The following is a 20,961-nucleotide window of genomic DNA, read 5'->3' as shown; positions in this document are numbered from 1 at the left end:
AATTTTCTTTGCATCACCCAGATCTTTCATCTCGAACTCCTTCTTCAATTGAATCTTCAACTTATCAATTTCTTCCGAATTCTTGGAAGCTATCAACATATAGGAGAAGATATACAAAGGAACCATCTTCAAGCTTGCGCAAATACACACAATGATCGTATTTGCTTCTCTTGTACCCTTGTCGCAACATAAACTTGTCAAATCGCTTGTACCATTGTCTAGAAGATTGTTTCAATCCGTACAATGATTTTTCAAGTTTGCATACCATATTTTCTTTTCCAGCAACTTTGAATCCTTCTGGCTGAGTCATGTTAATTTCCTCCTCCAAGTTTCCATGTAAAAATGCAGTTTTTACATCCATCTGAACTAGTTCCAAATTCAACTATTCTACCAAAGCCGACATAATTCTAATGGAGGAATACTTTACAACTGGAGAAACACTTTATTGTAATCAATTCCCTCATTTTGAGCATATCCTTTGGCCACCAATCTTGCTTTGTAGCGAACATCTTCTTAGTTAGGAAATCCTTCTTTCTTTTCAAATATCCATTTGCACCGAATTGCTTTCTTTCCCTTCGGGAGATTGGTCAATCTCCATGTATGATTATGATGAAGGGACTGTATTTCATCATTCATGGCAATCCTCCACTTATATTCTTTTGAACTTTGGACTGCGTCTTTATAAGTGGTAGGAACATCATCAGCTACAATTGAGGCAGCACAAGCAACCATCTCTATAAGACGAACATGTTTTGTTATTGTCCTTTCTATAAGACGAACAAGTTTTGTTATTGTCCTTTTTGGCCTGCTAGTTGTTATTGATTCAAGTTGTTTTTGAGGTTCCTGAGTTGGAATCTCCCTCTCTACTGGCTCTTCTTCCAGAGGATAATCTTCATTTGTTTCCTCCTCTGCTTCTTGTGTAGGAAAAATAAATTTTCCCTCAAACTCCACCTGCTTAGAAGCACCTTTATTTTGTTTGGTATCTTCTGTTACCTTATTTACCATAACAGATTCATCAAAGGTAACATCCCTGCTGAATATTACTTTCTTTGTCATAGGACACCATAAGCGATATCCTTTGACTCCAAAAGTAATCCCCATAAAAATAGCCTTCTTTACCCTTGGATCCAATTTTGACGCTGTCACATGATAATATGCAGTTGAGCCAAACACATGACAAGAGTCATAATCTACAGCAGGCTTTCCATACCATTTTTCAAATGGTGTCTTGCCATCAATAGCAGCAGATGGTAAACGATTAATAAGGTGGCATGCATATATAATTGCCTCAGCCTAAAATTTTTTGTCCAAGCCAGCATGGGACAATATACACCGTACATTCTCCAACAAGGTCTGGTTCATACGTTTTGCCACTCCATTCTGTTGTGGTGTATGTATGATAGTGAAGTGTCGAACGATGCCATCATTTTCACAGACCTTATTGAAATGATCATTTTTGTATTCACCTCCATTGTCCGTGCGAATACACTTGATCCTCCTGCCTGTTTGATTCTCCACCATCGTCTTCCATTTGAGAAAAATTCCCAACACTTCATCTTTGCTCTTCATTGTATACACTCACACTCTTCGGAAAAAATCATCAACAAAGGTTACAAAATAGTGCTTCCCACCTGTGAGCACCTAATTTTTGATAATATTTAATTTTTTATCACTTCTTCAATGTAAATATTTTAGGGGTTTTAACCTACAATTTTTAACTTTGTTACACTTTTTATTATAGGGTAAAAATATAAAATTTAAAAGGTGAATTATTACTATTACTATTATTTTATTTTTATTTTTATTTTAAAATAATAAAAAAATTCCGAAAAAATATTTTTTTTTAATTTTCAGGAGTGATTTAAAAAAATAAGAAAAAGGAAAGTATTGAATAAAAAAAAATAAAAGTAAAAGTAGGTGGAATTCTCTTTTAAAAAGTAAAAGAAAGTAGAAAATTAAAAAAATAAAAGTAAAGTTTTGTGGAACTTTTAAAAAAATAAAAAGTAAAAGAAAGTTGGAATTAAAAAACAAATATAAAGGTATCTGAAAATTAAAAAAATTTAAAGTAAAAGAAAGTAGCATTTTTAAAAGAAAAGCAAAAGAAAGTGGATTGTTTTTAAAAAAAAAGTTAAATAAGTGGAATTCTCTTTTAAAAAGTAAAAAAAGTGGGATATTAAATAAGATAAAAGTAATTAAAGTTGGAATTTTAAAAAATAAAAGTAAAGAAAGGTGGGATTCCTTTTTATAAAAAAAATAAAAGCAATTTGTAAGTGGGATTTCTTTTAATTAAAAATTAATAAAATAATAAAATATTTATATGAAATATCTCGAAAATTTTGCTATAAATAGAAGAGAAAATTTGAGAAGAGAGGAAAAAAAAAGAAGAGAGGGGGAGGAGAGAAATTTAGGTTGAAATTTTTTATTAAATTTTTCTTTCAATATTTCGGGCCTTGAATCTTGGGTTTGAAGAAGAGTTGATAGAGATTTTGTTGTTGCTGCTGTATTGACTCTACAACTTTCAGATTTTATTCATTTGAATTCACTCTCTTGTAGGTATGTAATTCAAGCTCTTGAGTTAAAAAATGTCGGAGCATCTTTATTGAAGCAGAAGCAAATTGATTTGGTTCTTTTGATAAAGTTTCTTTCGTATTTAATCTGTTCGCATGAATGATGTTTCTTTGATTGAGTGAATTGAGATTTGCAAATGTTAACGTTATTTTAGTATGTTCATGACTCTGTCTCATTTTTTTTCTTTTTTTTTCTTGGCTCATGACTTGTAACTAGCAGGTATTGTTTTGTTTACATTTAGATTTCAAGCTCATGTAGAACCATGTTCATATTTTGAAATTTAAAGAAGTATGTGAAGTTGAACAATTTGTCAACATTAAGATGTAAAAAAAAAATTGTGTTAGTGGAAGGATCTTATCTTCAGTTTATGTTATTGGCTGCATATTTTCTTAAATTAACCATGTGAAGATTCAACTTCCTCTGCTTCAAAATAGTACTGTAGAAGTTATAGTGGTGATACTACAACTTTCTCTTTAGCATAGTGTTAAATAAATTAATTACTTTAAGTGTTTTTTGTTATAATCAAGTTTAAAATGCATTTTGTATGTCCATGTTTGTTTTATTCCTTCTGGTTCATCCGAATAGTTCTCATCATGGGTTTTTTTTTTGTGTGTGCTCATATGGTCATTTAAGATTCATTATTTTGTTATAAAATTTTGTTAGTTTCTTTCTAGAATTTGAAAACGAAAGTCGGTCTTTTGAAGATGATATGGAGATGAACCCAAAGCTGGCACCTGTCTTTTGTTATTTTCACATAAATGTCAACTCCACCTTTCTGAATTGTAGTATGCTATAACAAAAGGCTCCAGTAATATACATGTAGCTAACCCATTTCTTTAGGTCTTTTGTACTTATCAATTTATACCACTCCATCCACAATAAAACATCAAAACTCATGACCCTCATTTAATTAATTTTAAATACTTAGAATTCGAGGCATGCCATTTAGCGAATTTTCTATGGCCCTCGCAAAGTTGAAAAATGCGTAGTTGCTTTAGGCGCGTAATTTGAAATTACCTTCCTAAACTCGGGTGTGCATTTCATATGACCCAAATCCAAATCCTAACAACGTTAAATAAAATGTGTCGTGGACCGCGGGTGCATTTATGTGACGTGGTTCAAGACATATTTTAAATGACATTGCAATCTTCCTAAAAATGAATAAGAGCGGTTAATAAGTTAAAATTGAACCATAAGCTAAAACATGTATTAAAATCAGATAATAGGCCAATTATAACAGTTGAGCGACCGTGCTAGAACCACGGAACCTGGGAATGCCTAACACCTTCTCCCGGGTTAACAGAATTCCTTACCCGGATTTCTGTGTTCGCGGACTGTAAAACAGAGTCAATCTTTTCCTTGATTCGGGATTTGAACCGGTGACTGAGACACCATAAATTATCCCAAGTGGCGACTCTGAATTCTTAATAATAAATGAATCCCGTTTCGATTGTCACTTTAAGTTGGAAAAAACTCCCTTATACCCTTTTCGGGGTGTAGGAAAAAAGGAGGTGTGACAGCCTGGCGACTCTGCTGGGGACTGGAACCCAGAACTTCTGGTTCAGGGTTCGAGAATTCGAGCTTGGAATAATTGTTATAATTGGCTTTGTTTATTATCTGATTTTTACATGTTTGGGCCTAATGTGCTAAATGCTGCTTTTACCGATTTGATATTATCTGAACTGTATATAAACTGCTATGAAACCCTTTTCTTCTCACCTTCGGGGATGTGCTCGCTGGTCGAGACTCCCTATTCTGTTAGTGTCATACCTTGAAATAAGAAAGAGGCTCGAACAAGTTACTAAGCCGGATGACCTTTTGGTTCCCGGTACGTAGCCCCCTCCTTGGCTCGAGTTGTCCGCTCAGGTACACAGTCTAGAACAAATACCCAGGCTTTGAACCTAGAATAACTTAGCTTCATGCCGGATCCCTAATAGGAACGTTTGTGTGCATCATGTGCATTTGACTTTGGAGGCTCAACACAGGGGTTGGGTCTGTCTAGGACAGGTGTACCAAAAATGAAAAAGACCATCCTGATGCATCTTACTTGCTACTTGTGCATTTATTTACTTCGGACTTGCATGCTAACCGGCTTTTGAATATTTTGAGGAAAGAGAAATAGTAGTATGAGGGTTAAACAGAGTTAATCGCCTATTTTGAAAAAAAATCAATGTCCAAATAATGCCAAAACTCTGCAGAATTTTTGAGAAAATTTTAAAAAAAAAAAGAAAAAAAGGAGAAGGAAAAGAAAAAAGATTTGTTTTCAAAAATAGTTTGTTTATTTTGCCAATAAAATGAAAAAAGAATCTTGTTTTCAAAAATAGTTTGTTTTATTTGCTGAACTACGTCAGTTTGATTCTCACAGGGTGTGGGATACGTAGGCAACCCTCATCGGGTCCAACTTCTTTTTGCCAAAAATAGCCTGAAACGAAAAAAAATAATAATTTATTTTACTGTAAATAGGTAAGGTGATGCCGTTTTTATCAAAAATAGCCGAATGTTCCCGAAAGGGACGCCGGAAGGCTGATTTCGCATAAACAGCCACCTTTGGTCTTTTTTCAATTTTTGGCCAGTTAGCAGACACAGTCTTAAAATCTCCCTCCGGAAGTGCTGAAAGGCCGTATTTGCAAAGTTGGGCTTTTGGTTTTAGAAACAAAAATCTGAAAAAAGGGTCAGTTTTGATTCAAAATAGAGTAAATCATGATTAATCACCTTAATAAATGTGTAGAATGAGCACAAGCCAGAATTTACCAGTAACAATTATGAACAAGATCCCTTTGGAGTTGCACATGTGGTGGGATGACTTGGGCAAATCAGGGCGAGACACGGTCAATCTATACTTGGGAGGCCTCACTGGGTTGCTGAAAATTAATCCAGAGGGGATATCATAAAGGCATTGGTCACATTCTGGGACCCGGCTCACAACGTATTTCATTTCTCAGATTTTGAACTTACCCCAACATTGGAAGAAATAGCCGGATATATTGGGGGTCCCAAAGTTCCTCTGAGACACCAGTACCTAATTGCTCCGAGGGCCATAGCCGTGCACAGGTTCCTAGACTCTTTGAAAATAAGTAGGGAGGTCCACAACCCAGACTTGGCAGCTGGTTTTTGTACTTTGCAGTTTATATACAACAGATATGGTCATATAGGGAGGTTCAACAAGCCGGAAAACAAAATCTGCAGCAAGGGAAACCGCCTTAAGTGGGAAGAACACAAATGTTTTGCATTTATGGTGGTCTTTTTGGGACTTTTGGTGTTTCCTAGAAAAGATGGGAATATTGACATACGAGCAGCCGGGGTTGTCAGCACTTTGTTTACTCAGGCCAACGACACCCTCGCACCCATGATAGTAGCTGAAATCTTTCGCGCTCTCACAGCCTGCAAAGCTGGGGGAGACTTTTTTGAGGGGTGCAACGTGTTGATGCAGATGTGGATGATCGAACACCTATGCCGTCGTCCTCAATTTATGAGTTATGGGTCGACAAAGAAAACATGCATAGAGGAATTTTCTACGAGGGTTGATGGAATCAGCTTGCCAGAAGGGGTCACAAAGTGGATAGCGCGCCTCCGTTCCGTCACTGCAAGCCAAATAGAGTGGACATTTGGATGGCTGCCTGTGGATGAAATCATATATATGCCAGCCACTGGACCCCATTTCCTTTTGATGGGACTCAGGAGTATCCAGCCCTATGCCCCGTATCGAGTTTTGAGGCAGTTGGGGAGATGCCAAATAGTTCCGAAAGATGAAGATCTTAGTGGCCAAGTGGTCGAGATTGGGCCTAACGGACAATTTCACGAAGCAGCAGTCCGCCAAATTTGGAGCGAGTGTCAATACTTAACGGCAAATACATGTGTACGTGATCGGTCCAAATGTGAAGTTTCGCCGGGATACCTTGCTTGGTATAGGAGAGAAATCGAGCTTGGGAGGCCGACCAAGAGACCCCATCTCCAGGAGTTCGTCGAGGCGTCGCAAGAATAGTGGGATTGGTTGGCTAAAGAACATGAGTACAGGGCCACAATAGGCAGATTGGAGAAGTAAGTCATGGAGTTGCAGTTTGAGAAAGATCTGCAGGCCGCCGCAGATGAGGGGGAGAAAAAGAAACTAGCTAAAGAAAATGAGGCCTTTCGAGCCCAAATTCAAAAGATGAAAATAGCTGCAAAAAACCCCGCCCGAAGTGCCAAAGATGAAAAACTTATAGATAACCTGAGGCGGAAAGTGGGCAAATATAATTTTGATCTGAACAAAGCAGAAAGTGAGTTAACCAGGGCTCGAAAACAATTGGCCAAAAACTCGGCAGAACGAGCACGTCTGGTTAAACAGCTGAAAGAAAAGTATGACAATGAGGTTGCAGGGCTAAAGAAAAGGGTCATCGCCACAGAAAACAAAATGATCAAACAGGCAAAAGACTTCAGGGTTGAAAGGGAACATTGTTATACGGCCTTGGCGCAATTAGAAATAGACTTGCAACAACTTCAGGAGCAGAATCATGTGGCCGACCAAACTTTGGAAGCCAGGGCCCAGCAGATTAGGCGTTTGTTACAAGAAAAAGGCATCATAAGAGAGAGAATTAGAAACATCACCGACTACGTCGTTATGAAGTGCCAGATCTGTGAGGATATGACTCGCACTACCTTCTTTGCAGCAGTGATGACATTTGTTAAGCAGATAATGAGTGACTTGGATCGACTTCAAAGGGATCTTGCATATAGGCCCGCGGCGAGACTGAATGATGTCCCGCGGGCACCAGGAGCATTGATGTATTCATGATTTCTCATGAAGTCTGTATTTCCATTTCGGTTAAAGTCTATCAGTCATGTTGAGCTTGTATTTTCTTTCTGTTCTGTATTTCCTTTTGTTGGAGTATGATAGCTTATTTTCGGAGTCTGTATTTCGTCTTTGCATCAGAATCTGTTAGTCTTTTGGAATTTGTTAGTTTTGAGTTTTGTAATGGAAGCATTTGTTTTTTTAGAGCTGTTTACTTGTGCACTTATCTGCCAGAACTACGCACGGTCTGATTCATGCAGGGACATGATACGTAGGCAATCTCTATAGGATTCGACCACCACTAAAAAGAAAAGGGGGAAATGAAAAATAAATAAAAAAGGATAGAATAAAGGAAGCTTAAAATAAATGGCACAATTATGAGAGGCCGGAATGACGCACGCAACCGAAGCAAATGCATGATAGAAAATGGTTAATTGCCTAGGTGCATTGCATCCCAACGGTAATTGCATATGTGTTAAACTCTAAAAACTAACAAGTTTGTTGTTTTTCAGAGAATTCAAGCAGTTAGTTTATCTAGAGGATGGCACATTATCATTACCAAACCAGATCAAAAGGACCAATACCAGAAATCATGTCTATCCCGGATGTCGACACAAGTGTTGAGGTAAAGGAGTTGGACGTCAGTAAAATGAAAGAGGAGATGCTCAAACTTAAGCAACAGATGGCCGAGATGTATCAGGCCTAGTCTAAAGGACAATCACCCCCAGCTTACCCTGCTAACCCTGCTTCCACCCCACCACCGGCTCAGGCTCAAGATCATCCTGCCATCGATCCAAGCTTTCCCATTTACCAACATTACCATGGCACTACTTCTCATATGCCACAAGCTCCACTACCAAAATCAATTCCATACCCCCTCCGCCAGTCACCCCTGTCTTTGTGGCATCTCCACCAACTGCACTCTATAGATCCTCGAGTGAGCCTATGTTCCAAGCTCAGGACAACCAGTACTACCCCCCAGAGCCTACCTTCAAAGCTCCCGAAACCTACCACTATAATCCACGTTCTGATCTCCCGAAAGAAGCTGAGAGACCAGCCAAAAATCCCGAACATGAGGAGATGTTCAGGAAAGTTAAGAGCCTAGAACAGTCATTCCGGGACATGCAAGGATTAGGAGGTCAAGTAAGTGTGGCCTACAAGGACCTATGTCTATTTCCAAATGTGCAATTGCCGCTAGGTTTCAAGATGCCCAAGTTTGATCTATACAATGGGCACGGTGATCCAGTAGCACACTTAAGAGATTTTTGCAGTAAGATGAGGGGAGACGGAGGAAAAGATGAATTGTTAATGGCTTACTTCAGTCAGAGTTTGAGTGGATCAACATTGGAATGGTACACCCGCCAAGATCACGGAAGATGGTACACATGGGATGATCTGGCACAATCGTTCGCTTGTCACTTCCAGTATAATCTTGAGATCATTCCAGACCGACTGTCCTTGACTAAACTGGAGAAGAAGCACAATGAAAGCTTCAGAGAATATGGTTTCCGATGGAGGGAGTAGGCAGCAAGGGTAGATCCCCCAATGAAAGAGAGCGAGATGGTTGATTACTTTTTGCAGGCTTTAGAGCCGACCTACTTTTGTCATTTGGTGTCCGCAATCAGCAAGTCTTTTAATGAGGTTGTAAAAATGGGAGGCATGGTCGAGGAGGGACTTAAGTCCAAAAAGATCATGAGTTATTCAGCAATCAAGGCAACCACCCAGTCCATCCAAAACGGCAGTGGGGGTGTACTTGGGAAAAAGAAGAAAGAAGATGTTGCGACAATTGAGTCCGGAGCCTGGTTCAGATCTAGAGGCCCATCACCCTACTATAACCAACCCCGACTCTACCACCAAAATTACCCCCACACTCCATATAGCCCTCTACAACAATACTACCCACCGCCAGATCCCCATTTTTTCGTTCATCAGGCACAAACTTATACCCAAACCCCGGCACACGCACAATGGCGTGCGCCGGCTCCACAAAATCCATACCTAGCTCCACAAAACACATATCCACCCCCAAGAGCCTACAGAAATTCCCCCAGAACGGGTTTCCGACCAAGCCATGCCTTCAAGAATGAGAGGTTACAAAAGCAAAATACTTTCACTGCACTAGGGGAATCGTATACCAGTCTTTTCCACAGGTTGAGGAAGTTGGGCATGCTAAATCCAATTGAGCCTAAAATGACAAATCCCCCTCCTAGAAATCTTGACCACTCAGTGAGTTGTGAGTACTGTTCAGGGGCCCCTGGGCATGATATAGAGAAGTGTTGGAAACTGAAAATAGTTGTGCAAGAGCTTATTGATACTCATCGGATCAAGGTCCAGGCCCCAGAATCACCAAATATCAATCATAATCCACTGCCAGCTCACCATGAGACCCATATGATTGAGTTGATACACAAAGGAGAAGAGCCTAAGAAACCCTCGCAGATGGTAATGATGATCCGTTCCAGCGAAACCAGTTCAAAGGAGAAGGTAACTAGTGGGAAATCAGTGGTCCAGTTGAAAGGGGTAGACAATAAGCCAGCTGTGGTAGCCGAGAAAGGGTCGTCAAACACTGTTGCAGTGAAACCAGAGAAAGCTTGGTAGTACCAGGGGTTGCAAGTAAACCTGTTGTGGTCGTGAAGGGTGCTCGCATAGAGCCTGTTATTATAGAACCAGTAACTCAGCTTCCAGTGATCAACAACAAGGCTGTTCCTTGGAATTATGAACGGGTGACAGTGATTTACAAAGGGAAAGAAATCAAAGAAGAAGTTTGTGAAGCACAAGGTTTGACTCGCTCAGAAAGGTGTTTCACTCCCGAGGAGTTAAGAAGAGCTAAAGATAATCCAATGCCGGTAAAGAAAGCTCTAACTAAAGAAGAGGCAAAGGAATTTTTTAGGAAAATGAAAGTGCATGACTATTCTGTTGTAGAGCAGTTGAGGAAAACACCCGCTCAGATCTCATTGCTCTCATTGCTAATCCATTCAGATGAGCACCGTCAGTCGCTGATGAAAATCTTGAATAAGGCACATGTCCCCGACAAGATCTCGGTAAACCATCTGGAAAAGATAGCCAATAAGATTTTTGAAGTAAACAGAGTCACTTTTTCCGATGATGAATTGCCCGTAAAGGGTACTGAGCATATCAAAGCCCTTTACCTTACAGTGAAATGTGAGGATTCCGTGGTTACCCGGGTATTGATTGACAATGGTTCAAGTGCGAACATCTGTCCTCTCTCCACTCTAAGCAAGCTGAAAGTAGAAGATGAGAGGATCCATAAGAACAATATCTGTGTGTGGGGATTTGACGGCCGAGGCAAAGACTCCGTCGGGGACATAATGTTGGAGCTGACTATAGGTCCAGTAGAATTCACAATGGAATTCCAAGTGCTGGATATACTTGTTTCCTACAATTTGCTATTAGGGCAACCGTGGATTCATGCCGCTAAAGCAGTACCATCAACACTCCATCAGATGGTCAAGTTTGAATGGGACAGACAGAAAATAGTTGTGCACGGCGAAGATAATTTTTGCGCTCACAGCAACACCATTGTGCCATTCATTGAAATGGAAGATGACAAGGGACCATGGGTCTACCAAGTTTCTGACGCAATGTCAGTCGAGAAAGTTCTAGAAGGGAAGTGTATCCCAAATCCAAAGATAACCGCCATATCAGTCATAGTAGCGTATGAAATGCTGAAGAATGGTTTTGTACCAGGAAAGGGTTTGGGATCAGCTCTGCAAGGCATCATACAGCCCGTGTCTCTTCCTGAAAACTTGGGAACATTTGGTCTAGGATTCAAGCCCACAGCCGCAGACATAAAAAGAGCCAGGAAATTGAAATAGAGGGCATGTGTCCTTCCAAAGCCGGTCCCACGTCTTTCCAGATCATTTGTCAAGTCCGATACGAGGAGTCGCCCAGTAACAGCAATTCCCAGTTCTGTGATTGATCATGACAAGGAGTTAATTGAAAGATTTGAGAAGTTGTTCGACAGTGTGAACATGGTGGAAATTGGAGAAGGTTCTAGCAACGCGGAAGTGCAATTTGTCGGGCCAAAAACAAAGCTTAATAATTGGAAGGCTACTCCTCTCCCTACTCGGAAGGAGTCTTGGTAGTTTGCTTTGATTTTCTTTTAAGTTTGTACGGATTATTCCAGGGTTGTAATCCAGATTTCATTTTTTTCAGTCTGTTTGAGTGTGCAAACCTTGTTATCTTTTATCATTCAATGAAATACAATTTCCCTTTCTTCATCATTCCTGATGGTTTTCCTTTTTGTTTTCTTTTCTTTTCTATACAATTCTTTTTACGCTGGTTCTAATGACATGGCATGCATAAGGAATCCTCAGCCTAGTCTTAAAAATCAATCTGATTCCGAAATATTAGTTCAAGAAGTAGATTGTGATTACGAATCAGAATACGATGATGAGGATGAAGCCTTCGAAGAGATTAGTAAGGAGTTAATTCATTACGAAGAAAAACCCAAACCCAACCTGAATGATACAGAAGTTGTCAATTTAGGGGACACAAACAATGTCCGAGAGACTAAAATAAGTGTCCACCTCGAGCCAGAGATCCGGGAAGAGTTAATCAAAGCACTCATCGAGTACAAAGATGTTTTTGGATGGTCATATGATGACATGCCGGGTTTGAGCACTGATTTAGTGGTCCACAAATTGCCTACTGATCCAGCATTCTCTCCCGTGAAGCAAAAGTTGAGGAAATTCAAAACTGATATGAGTGTGAAGATTAAAGAAGAAATTACCAAGCAGTTGGATGAAAAGGTTATTCGGGTCACTCGATATCTTGTTTGGTTGGCTAATGTATGAGCCTGTACCGAAAAAGGATGGCAAGATCAGAGTATGCGTCGATTACCGCAATCTCAACAAAGCAAGTCCGAAGGATAACTTCCTACTACCCAATATTCACATTTTGATCGATAATTGTGCCAAGCGTGAGATAGGATCTTTTGTGGATTGCTATGCCGGGTATCATCAGATTCTAATGGATGAAGAAGATGCAGAAAAGACGGCTTTCATCACGCCATGGGGGACTTATTGCTATAGGTTAATGCCATTTGGTTTGAAGAACGCTGGGCAACTTACATGAGGGCCATGACTACCGTGTTTCATGATATGATACACAAGGAGATTGAGGTATACGTAGATGATGTGATCATAAAATCAAAGCGTCAGGCCGACCACGTTGGGGATTTGAGGAAATTCTTCCAGAGGCTTCGCAGGTACAACCTCAAGCTTAACCCTGCCAAGTGTGCATTTGGTGTTCCATCCGGAAAGCTGTTGGGATTCATAGTCAGCCGGTGAGGCATCGAATTGGACCCATCAAAGATCAAAGCCATACAAGAATTGTCACCTCTGAGGAACAAAACTAAAGTGATGAGTATGTTAGGAAGGTTGAACTACATCAGCAGGTTTATTGCTCAGCTCACGACAACTTGTGAGCCTATTTTTAAGTTGCTGAAGAAGGACACTGCGATCAAGTGGACTGATGAGTGTCAAGAAGCATTCAACGAGATAAAGGGGTACTTGTCTAACTCGCCTGTGCTGGTACCACCAGAACCAGGGAGACCTTTGATTCTTTACTTGACTGTCCTAGAAAATTCATTTGGCTGTGTACTGGGGCAGCATGACATCACAAGCAGAAAAGAACAGGCCATCTACTATCTTAGCAAGAAATTCACGGCTTATGAGGTTAAGTATACTCACCTGGAAAGGACATGTTGCGCCCTAACTTGGGTGGCACAGAAATTGAAACATTATTTGTCATCCTACACTACTTACCTCATTTCACGCTTAGATCCATTGAAGTATATCTTTCAAAAGCCCATGCCGACAGGAAGACTTGCGAAGTGGCAGATTTTGCTCACAGAATTTGACATCATCTATGTGACTTGGACTGCGATGAAAGCCCAAGCATTGGCCGATCATTTGGCCGAGAACCCGGTCGATGAAGAGTATGATCCACTGAGGACTTATTTTCCCGATGAAGAGGTGATGCATATTGACGAGCTAGAACAGGCCGAAAAACCAGGTTGGAAACTTTTCTTTGATGGGGCTGCTAACATGAAAGGAGTGGGAATAGGAGCCGTGCTTATTTCTGAAACAGGGCATCACTATCCTGTTACAGCTCAGCTTCGTTTTCATTGTACCAACAATATGGCTGAATACGAAGCATGCATTTTGGGTTTAAGGCTAGCTGCAGACATGGATGTCCAGGAAGTCTTGGTCTTAGGAGACTCAGATCTTCTGGTACATCAAATTCAAGGAGAATGGGAAACACGCGATTTGAAGCTTATACCATACCGACAATGTTTGCATGATCTTTGTCAACGGTTTCGATCAGTGGAGTTTAGGCATATTCCAAGGGTCCATAATGAGGTCGCCGATGCTTTGGCTACCCTAGCATCAATGTTGCACTATCCGGACAAAGCCTATGTCGATCCTTTGCACATTTAAGTACGAGATCAGCATGCTTACTGCAACATGATTGAAGAAGAACTTGATGGCGAACCATGGTTCCATGATGTCAAGGAGTACATCAGAATGGGGATATATCCAGTGCAAGCCACGGGGGACCAAAAGAGAACAATTCGACGGTTGGCAAGTGGATTCTTCTTAAGTGGAGGAGTTTTGTATAAAAGAACACCAGACCTTGGATTGTTAAGATGCATAGATGCTAGACAAGCTACGGCTGTCATGTTCGAAGTACATTCAGGAGTCTGTGGACCACATATAAGCGGATATGTGCTGGCAAAGAAAATTCTCCGAGCAGGTTATTATTGGCTCACCATGGAGCGAGATTGTATCAGTTTTGTGCGCAAATGTCATCAGTGCTAGATACACGAAGATTTGATTCATTCTCCACCATCGGAATTGCACACGATGTCGGCACCATGGCCCTTCGTTGCTTGGGGCATGGATATCATTGGACCAATTGAGCCAGCAGTGTCCAATGGGCATAGATTCATTCTGGTAGCCATTGATTATTTCACCAAGTGGGTTGAGGCCAAAACTTTCAAGTCTGTAACCAAGAAAGCAGTGGTCGATTTTGTTCATTCAAATATCATCTGTCAATTTGGAATCCCAAAGGTGATCATCACGGATAATGGTGCTAATCTTAACAACAATTTGATGAAAGAAGTATGTCAACAGTTTAAGATTGCACACCACAATTCCACCCCATATCGTCCCAAGGCGAATGGAGCAGTTGAGGCAGCCAACAAAAACATAAAGAAGATACTTCGGAAAATGGTAGAAGGTTCCAGGCAATGGCATGAAAAGTTACCATTTGCGTTGCTAGATTATCGCACTACTGTCCGTACTTCAGTAGGTGCAACCCCTTATTTGTTGGTATATGGAACCGAAGCAGTGATACCTGCGGAAGTTGAAATCCCGTCCCTTCGGATTGTCGCTGAGGATGAGATTGATAATGATGAGTGGATCAAAAATCGTTTGGAGCAGTTGATCTTGATTGATGAAAAACGATTGGCAGCTGTGTGTCATGGCCAGTTGTATCAAAAGAGAATGGCAAGAGCATACAATAAAAAGGTGCATCCCCGGAAGTTTGAAGTGGGCCAGCAAGTGCTGAAACGCATCCTTCCACATCAGGCTGGGGCAAAAGGCAAGTTCGCCCCGAATTGGCAAGGGCCATTCATTGTAACCAGAGTATTGTCCAATGGTGCTTTATGTTTAACAGATATCGAAGGAATATGCATAGACATGACTATCAATTCTGATGTAGTAAAAAGATATTATGTATGATTTCTTTGTTATAATTGTTGATTATTTGTATTTGGCATTATTTCGAAGATTGAAATGATGAAGGTAATTTGTTCTGCTATCTAAACACTTTACCCTTTGTTTCCCCTTTATGAGCCTTATTTATTTCTTTCATACCCCTCTTTTGGAATCAATCACGAAAAAGAAAGAAAAGAAAAAGGGAAAAGAAAGAAGTGAAAAGTATAACAACAAGGAAATTCAGGTGTGAACTACGTTTGACCTGATTCCTATTAAGGATACGTAGGCAGCTTTACGGTTCGGCCATAGTAAAATAAAAGACAAAAGATCCCCAAGCAAGAAACTGAGGCAGAGGTTGTATTTGTAATAATAAATGTGATTCCAAAAGTTGTAATTTTAAACCCATGTCAAATTGTTTTGAGCCTTTGATACCCTTTATTTCTAACCCCATCCAAAAGCCCACATTACGGTCCAAAGAAAGACCTTCCGATCAGTTTTTGAGAGATGCCAAGTCGAGCAAATAGAGGTGATTCATATCAGGGTAACACTCTGGTCCAAGCAGGGAAAGTAATAAAAATAAGAGAGTCTTATTGGTGAAAACCCTCACGGGCACCATGAGGCGATGAAAGCTGAGAGAAAATAAAATGAGAGAGTCTTATTGGTGAAAACCTTCACGGGCACCATCAGGCGACAAAGAATTGAGGAATCAACAAATGAGAGAGGTTTGTCGGTGAAAACCCTTCAGGGCACTGCAGTCGAACAAGATCCGTAAAGTTAGCAGAAAGTAAATTGGGTTGTGGAACATCTTGGAGCACAAAGTAAAACAATTGGAAAAGAGATTGGTTAAATAGACTGGGCCGATTAATCCAAAATGCATACCATGATCATTGGTGCCAGTGACTCCACTCAGATAAGTTCCTTTTTCCTATCTCCAACAGTCATCCAAATTTGGATTTTCTTCTTTATTCTTAATTCCCAAAATCATTGCATTTCATTGCTGTTAATTTTTCCAAGTTTTGCCTTATTTCAACAAATAAGAAGGAATTTCAAATCTTACTATCAGTTTCGAAATTGCACAAAGCAAAATGCGGCTAGAACATGCCAGAGATGATATGATGAAAAGTGGGACATATAGTGTAAGCAAAAGTTAAATCGGTGGAATGGTTCAGTAATGTCGTGGGAGGTATACGAGTTCAGACAGAAAGGTCAGAAATGGAGAACAATAGTTGGGGATCCTGCAGTTAAGGATCAGTCAGAAGGTCAAAACAATCCTTCGACCATGTTCAAGGCAGTCGAAACGAAGTAGAGCCTAGCAAAGAGAAAACCACCCCCAGCAAGAATGCCACAACTAACCGCCACGTTTAAACTGACAAGATTTTCTTTGATTTGAAACAAGGGCAAAGATGGCATTTGTTTTAGGAAACACCCTGTAAGGAAGACAAGTACCATGCAGGTTTGATCGCAGAATTCTCAGGACCCTCCTGGAAAATGGGACTTAGTTTAAAATTCAAAATACACGACTGAGTAGCAAGATCTGGCATAAATGTACCCCAAAAGAATATAAGTTAGTTTCAAAATTTTCATTCTGGAGATAGAATTTAGTTAGGAGTTTTCAGGACCCTCCTGGAAAATAGGACCTAGTTTAAAATTTAAAACAGTCATGAGTAGTAAAATCTAGCATAAATGTATCCCAAGGAATAAGATGGTTTTAAAGTTCGCATGTTTAAGATATGATTCAATTAGGAGTTTTCAGGACCCTCCTGGATAATGGGACCTAGCTTTGAGATCTCCATTAGATAACAAGGTTTAGCATAAGTTCTTGTTGTAGGGTAATATAATTTAGCCGTAGAATTGTCACTCTTAAGATAAGACTTGATTTAAGAGTTGTCAGGGCCCGCCTGGATAATGAGACGTAGTTTAAAACTGGTTTGGATAACAAGATTTAGCATAAGACATACCCTTCAGTAGATATAATTTAGCTCTAAAATTGTCTTTTAATTAAGAATTGCCAGGACCCTCCTGGATAATGGGGAGTAGTTTAAGACCTCCTTAGATAACAAGATATAGCTTAGATTTAAAATCGTCGTTTAGTTAAGAGTTGTCAGGACCCCCTGGATAATGGGACCTAGCTTTCAAATTCTTAGTAATATTTGGTGATGTGATTCAGTTTAAACTCACAGATGCGCCCAGCTACCAAACTGGGGCAGAAAATTTTCTTTTGTTTTGTCTATTTTTGTTGAAGTCAGGTGCTCATCTGAAGAATAGGGAGAACAACACGGATATCAAAGATAAGAGCGTGACCAAGTACTAGCAATCAGGCGTCCACCTGGAGAACAAGGAACAACAGTTGAAGTATCAGCAATCAGGCGTCCACCTGGAGAACAAGGAACAACAGTTCGAGTTTCGGCAATCAGGAGCCCACCTGGAGAACAAGGGAAAACAAATCAGGTTTCAAGGAAGATTGGCACAAGTATTGGTAATCAGGCGCCCACCTGGAGGAACGAGGGAGAACAAGTCAAAGAAAAGCAGTTTCAAGAAGAAGATGGACTAAGTTTCAGAAATCAGGCGTCCACCTGGAGAACAAGGAAAGACAGTTGAAATTTCAGCAGTCAGGAGCCCACCTGGAGAACAAGGGAATACATTCGAGTTTTAGCAGTCAGGAGCCCACCTGGAGAGCAAGGGAATACATTTCGAGTTCAGCAATCAGGAACCTACCTAGAGAATAAGAGAAAGACAGTTGAAATTTCAGCAGTCAGGAGCCCACCTGGAGAACAAGGGAATACATTCGAGTTTTAGCAGTCAGGAGCCCACCCGGAGAGCAAGGGAATACAATTCCATTTTTGGCAATCAGGCGCCCACCTGGAGAGCAAGGGAATACAATTCAAGTTTTGGCAATCAGGCGCCCACCTGGAGAGCAAGGGAATACAATTCAAGTTTTGGCAATCAGGCGCCCACCTGGAGAGCAAGGGAATACAGTTCAAGTATTGGTAATCAGGAGCCCACCTGAAGAACGAAGGGAAGTAGTTCAAGTTTCGAGGAAAAGCAGTGCAAGTGTTGGCAATTAGGAGCCCACCTGGAGAACAAAGGGAAGCAACAAGGTTCAAAGGAGTTCAGCAATCAGGAAACCACCTGAAAAACGAAGGGAAAGCATCTCAAAATGCAATTCAAGTCAGCAACAAAGGAATCTCACTCAGAGAGTACAAGTTAGCAGGGCAGCAGAAACTGCAAGTTCAAGATATAGATAGGATTCTTGTAATTCGTATATCATAGTTTAGTCTGGCTTCTTTTATTTTGTCACGGTGTAATAATGAGTTCAGTAAGCAGAAACAACAGCAATAGCAGCAAAATCACAGCTCTTCGGTAGTACCAGCTACCAAAACTTCTTGAACTACACACAACCTGATTCCCCTATAACCCGGGATATGTAGGCTGTCCAAAATCAAGACTCGGTTGCACCCTTTCTCTTTTCTCTTATCCTTACTTCTTCCCTTTTGAATAAAAATATGTTCAAAAATTAGTCACATGGCTCACCTTATCTTTGTTTGAAAACTCTTCATGTTTCCAAACAAAGAGTGGCAGCTGTGAGCACCAAATTTTTGATAATATTTAATTTTTTATCACTTCTTCTATGTAAATATTTTAGGGGTTTTAACCTACAATTTTTAGCTTTGTTACACTTTTTATTATAGGGTAAAAATACAAAATTTAAAAGGAGAATTATTACTATTAATATTATTTTATTTTTATTTTTATTTTAAAATAATAAAAAAATTCCGAAAAAATATTAATTTTTTTTTAATTTTCAGGAGTGATTTAAAAAATAAGAAAAAGGGAAGTATTGAATAAAAAAAATAAAAGTAAAGGTGTAATTCTCTTTTAAAAAGTAAAAGAAAGTAGAAAATTAAAAAAATAAAAGTAAAGTTTTGTGGAAATTTTAAAAAAATAAAAAGTAAAAGAAAGTTGGAATTAAAAAAAATATATAAAGGTATATTAAAATTAAAAAAATTTAAAGTAAAAGAAAGTAGAATTTTTAAAAGAAAAGCAAAAGAAAGTGGATTGTTTTTTTAAGAAAAGTTAAATAAGTGGAATTCTCTTTTAAAAAGTAAAAAAAGTGAGATTTTAAATAAGATAAAAGTAATTAAAGTTAGAATTTAAAAAATAAAAGTAAAGAAAGGTGGGATTTCTTTTTATAAAAAAAATAAAAGCAATTTGTAAGTGGGATTTCTTTTAATTAAAAATTAATAAAATATTTTTAAAAATAAAATATGAAATATCTCGAAAATTTTGCTATAAATAGAAGAGAAAATTTGAGAAGAGAGGAAAAAAAAGAAGAGAGGGGGAGGAGAGAAATTTAGGTTGAAAATTTTCATTAAATTTTTCTTTCAATATTTCGGGCCTTGAATCTTGGGTTTGAAGAAGAGTTGATAGGGATTTTGTTGTTGCTGCTGTATTGACTCTACAACTTTCAGATTTTATTCATTTGAATTCACTCTCTTGTAGGTATGTAATTCAAGCTCTTGAGTTAAAAAATGTCGGAGCATCTTTATTGAAGCAGAAGCAAATTGATTTGGTTCTTTTGATAAAGTTTCTTTCGTATTTAATTTGTTCGCATGAATGATGTTTCTTTGATTGAGTGAATTGAGATTTGCAAATGTTAACGTTATTTTAGTATGTTCATGACTCTGTCTCATTTTTTTTTTACTTTTTTTTTTCTTGGCTCATGACTTGTAACTAGCAGGTATTATTTTGTTTACATTTAGATTTCAAGCTCATGTTGAACCATGTTCATATTTTGAAATTTAAAGAAGTATGTGAAGTTGAACAATTTGTCAACATTAAGATGTAAAAAAAAAATTGCGTTAGTGGAAGGATCTTATCTTCAGTTTATGTTATTGGCTGCATATTTTCTTAAATTAACCATGTGAAGATTCAACTTCCTCTGCTTCAAAATGGTACTGTAGAAGTTATAGTGGTGATACTACAACTTTCTCTTTAGCATAGTGTTAAATAAATTAATTACTTTAAGTGTTCTTTGTTATAATCAAGTTTAAAATGCATTTTTGTATGTCCATGTTTGTTTTGTTCCTTCTGGTTCATCCGAATAGTTCTCAGCATGGTTTTTTTTGTGCTCATATGGTCATTTAAGATTCATTATTTTGTTATAAAATTTTGTTAGTTTCTTTCTAGAATTTGAAAACGAAAGTCGGTCTTTTGAAGATGATATGGAGATGAACCCAAAGCTGGCACCTGTCTTTTGTTATTTTCACATAAATGCCAACTCCACCTTTCTGAATTGTAGTATGCTATAACAAAAGGCTCCAGTGATATACATGTAGCTAACCCATTTCTTTAGGCCTTTTGTACTTATCAATTTATACCACTCCATCCACAATAAAACATCAAAACTCATGGCCCTCATTTAATTAATTTTAAATCCTTAGAATTCGAGGCATGCCATTTAGCGAATTTTCTATGGCCCTCGCAAAGTTGAAAAATGCGTAGTTGCTTTAGGCGCGTAATTTAAAATTACCTTAGGCAATATTATTGGGAGGAACCTTTTTTGTTCCGGATTTGCACCGACAACATCATTCAGCGTTGTGTTTTGGAAGATGAGGTCATAGAAATTATCAAAGCATGTCATGACTCCCCATTTAGGGGACATCATGGTGGAAATCGTACTGCGGCAAAAGTGCTTGAATGTGGCTATTATTGGCCATCGATCTACCAAGATGCAAACCAAATGGTCAAGGCATGTGATCAATGTCAAAGACAAGGGTCAATTTCTAGAAGACATGAGATGCCTATGAACTTTGTGATGGAGGGGAGATCTTTGATGTGTGGGGGATATATTTTATGGGTCCCTTCGTAAGCTCTTACGAC

The 20,961-nt window shown here is 39.0% G+C and overlaps 1 protein-coding gene across 1 annotated transcript; it reads left to right on the top strand.

The window, feature by feature from the left end:
- The first annotated feature begins 6,613 nt into the window (after positions 1-6,613).
- LOC138871397 (uncharacterized) lies at positions 6,614-12,153 on the top strand. The gene is made up of 3 exons (XM_070149273.1): positions 6,614-6,970; positions 10,330-10,618; positions 12,017-12,153. Exons 1-3 carry the CDS (start codon positions 6,614-6,616, stop codon positions 12,151-12,153), a joined length of 783 nt encoding a protein of 260 aa, XP_070005374.1.
- Positions 12,154-20,961: the final 8,808 nt, after the last annotated feature.

This window comes from Nicotiana sylvestris, chromosome 6, assembly GCF_000393655.2.
Source record: "Nicotiana sylvestris chromosome 6, ASM39365v2, whole genome shotgun sequence".
Classification (NCBI taxonomy): Eukaryota; Viridiplantae; Streptophyta; class Magnoliopsida; order Solanales; family Solanaceae; genus Nicotiana; species Nicotiana sylvestris.
The sequence above is the reverse complement of the archived record's forward strand: the minus strand, read 5'-3'. Positions and strand labels throughout refer to the sequence as shown.

Coding starts and splice junctions, on each gene's coding strand:
- LOC138871397 (XM_070149273.1), top strand. CDS start 6,614: ATGGAGTTGCAGTTTGAGAAAGATCTGCAGGCCGCCGCAGATGAGGGG. Junction 6,971..10,329: donor AAAACAAAATGATCAAACAG/GCAAAAGACTTC, acceptor GAGCACCGTCAG/TCGCTGATGAAAATCTTGAA. Junction 10,619..12,016: donor GATCCATAAGAACAATATCT/GTGTGTGGGGAT, acceptor CTACTGATCCAG/CATTCTCTCCCGTGAAGCAA.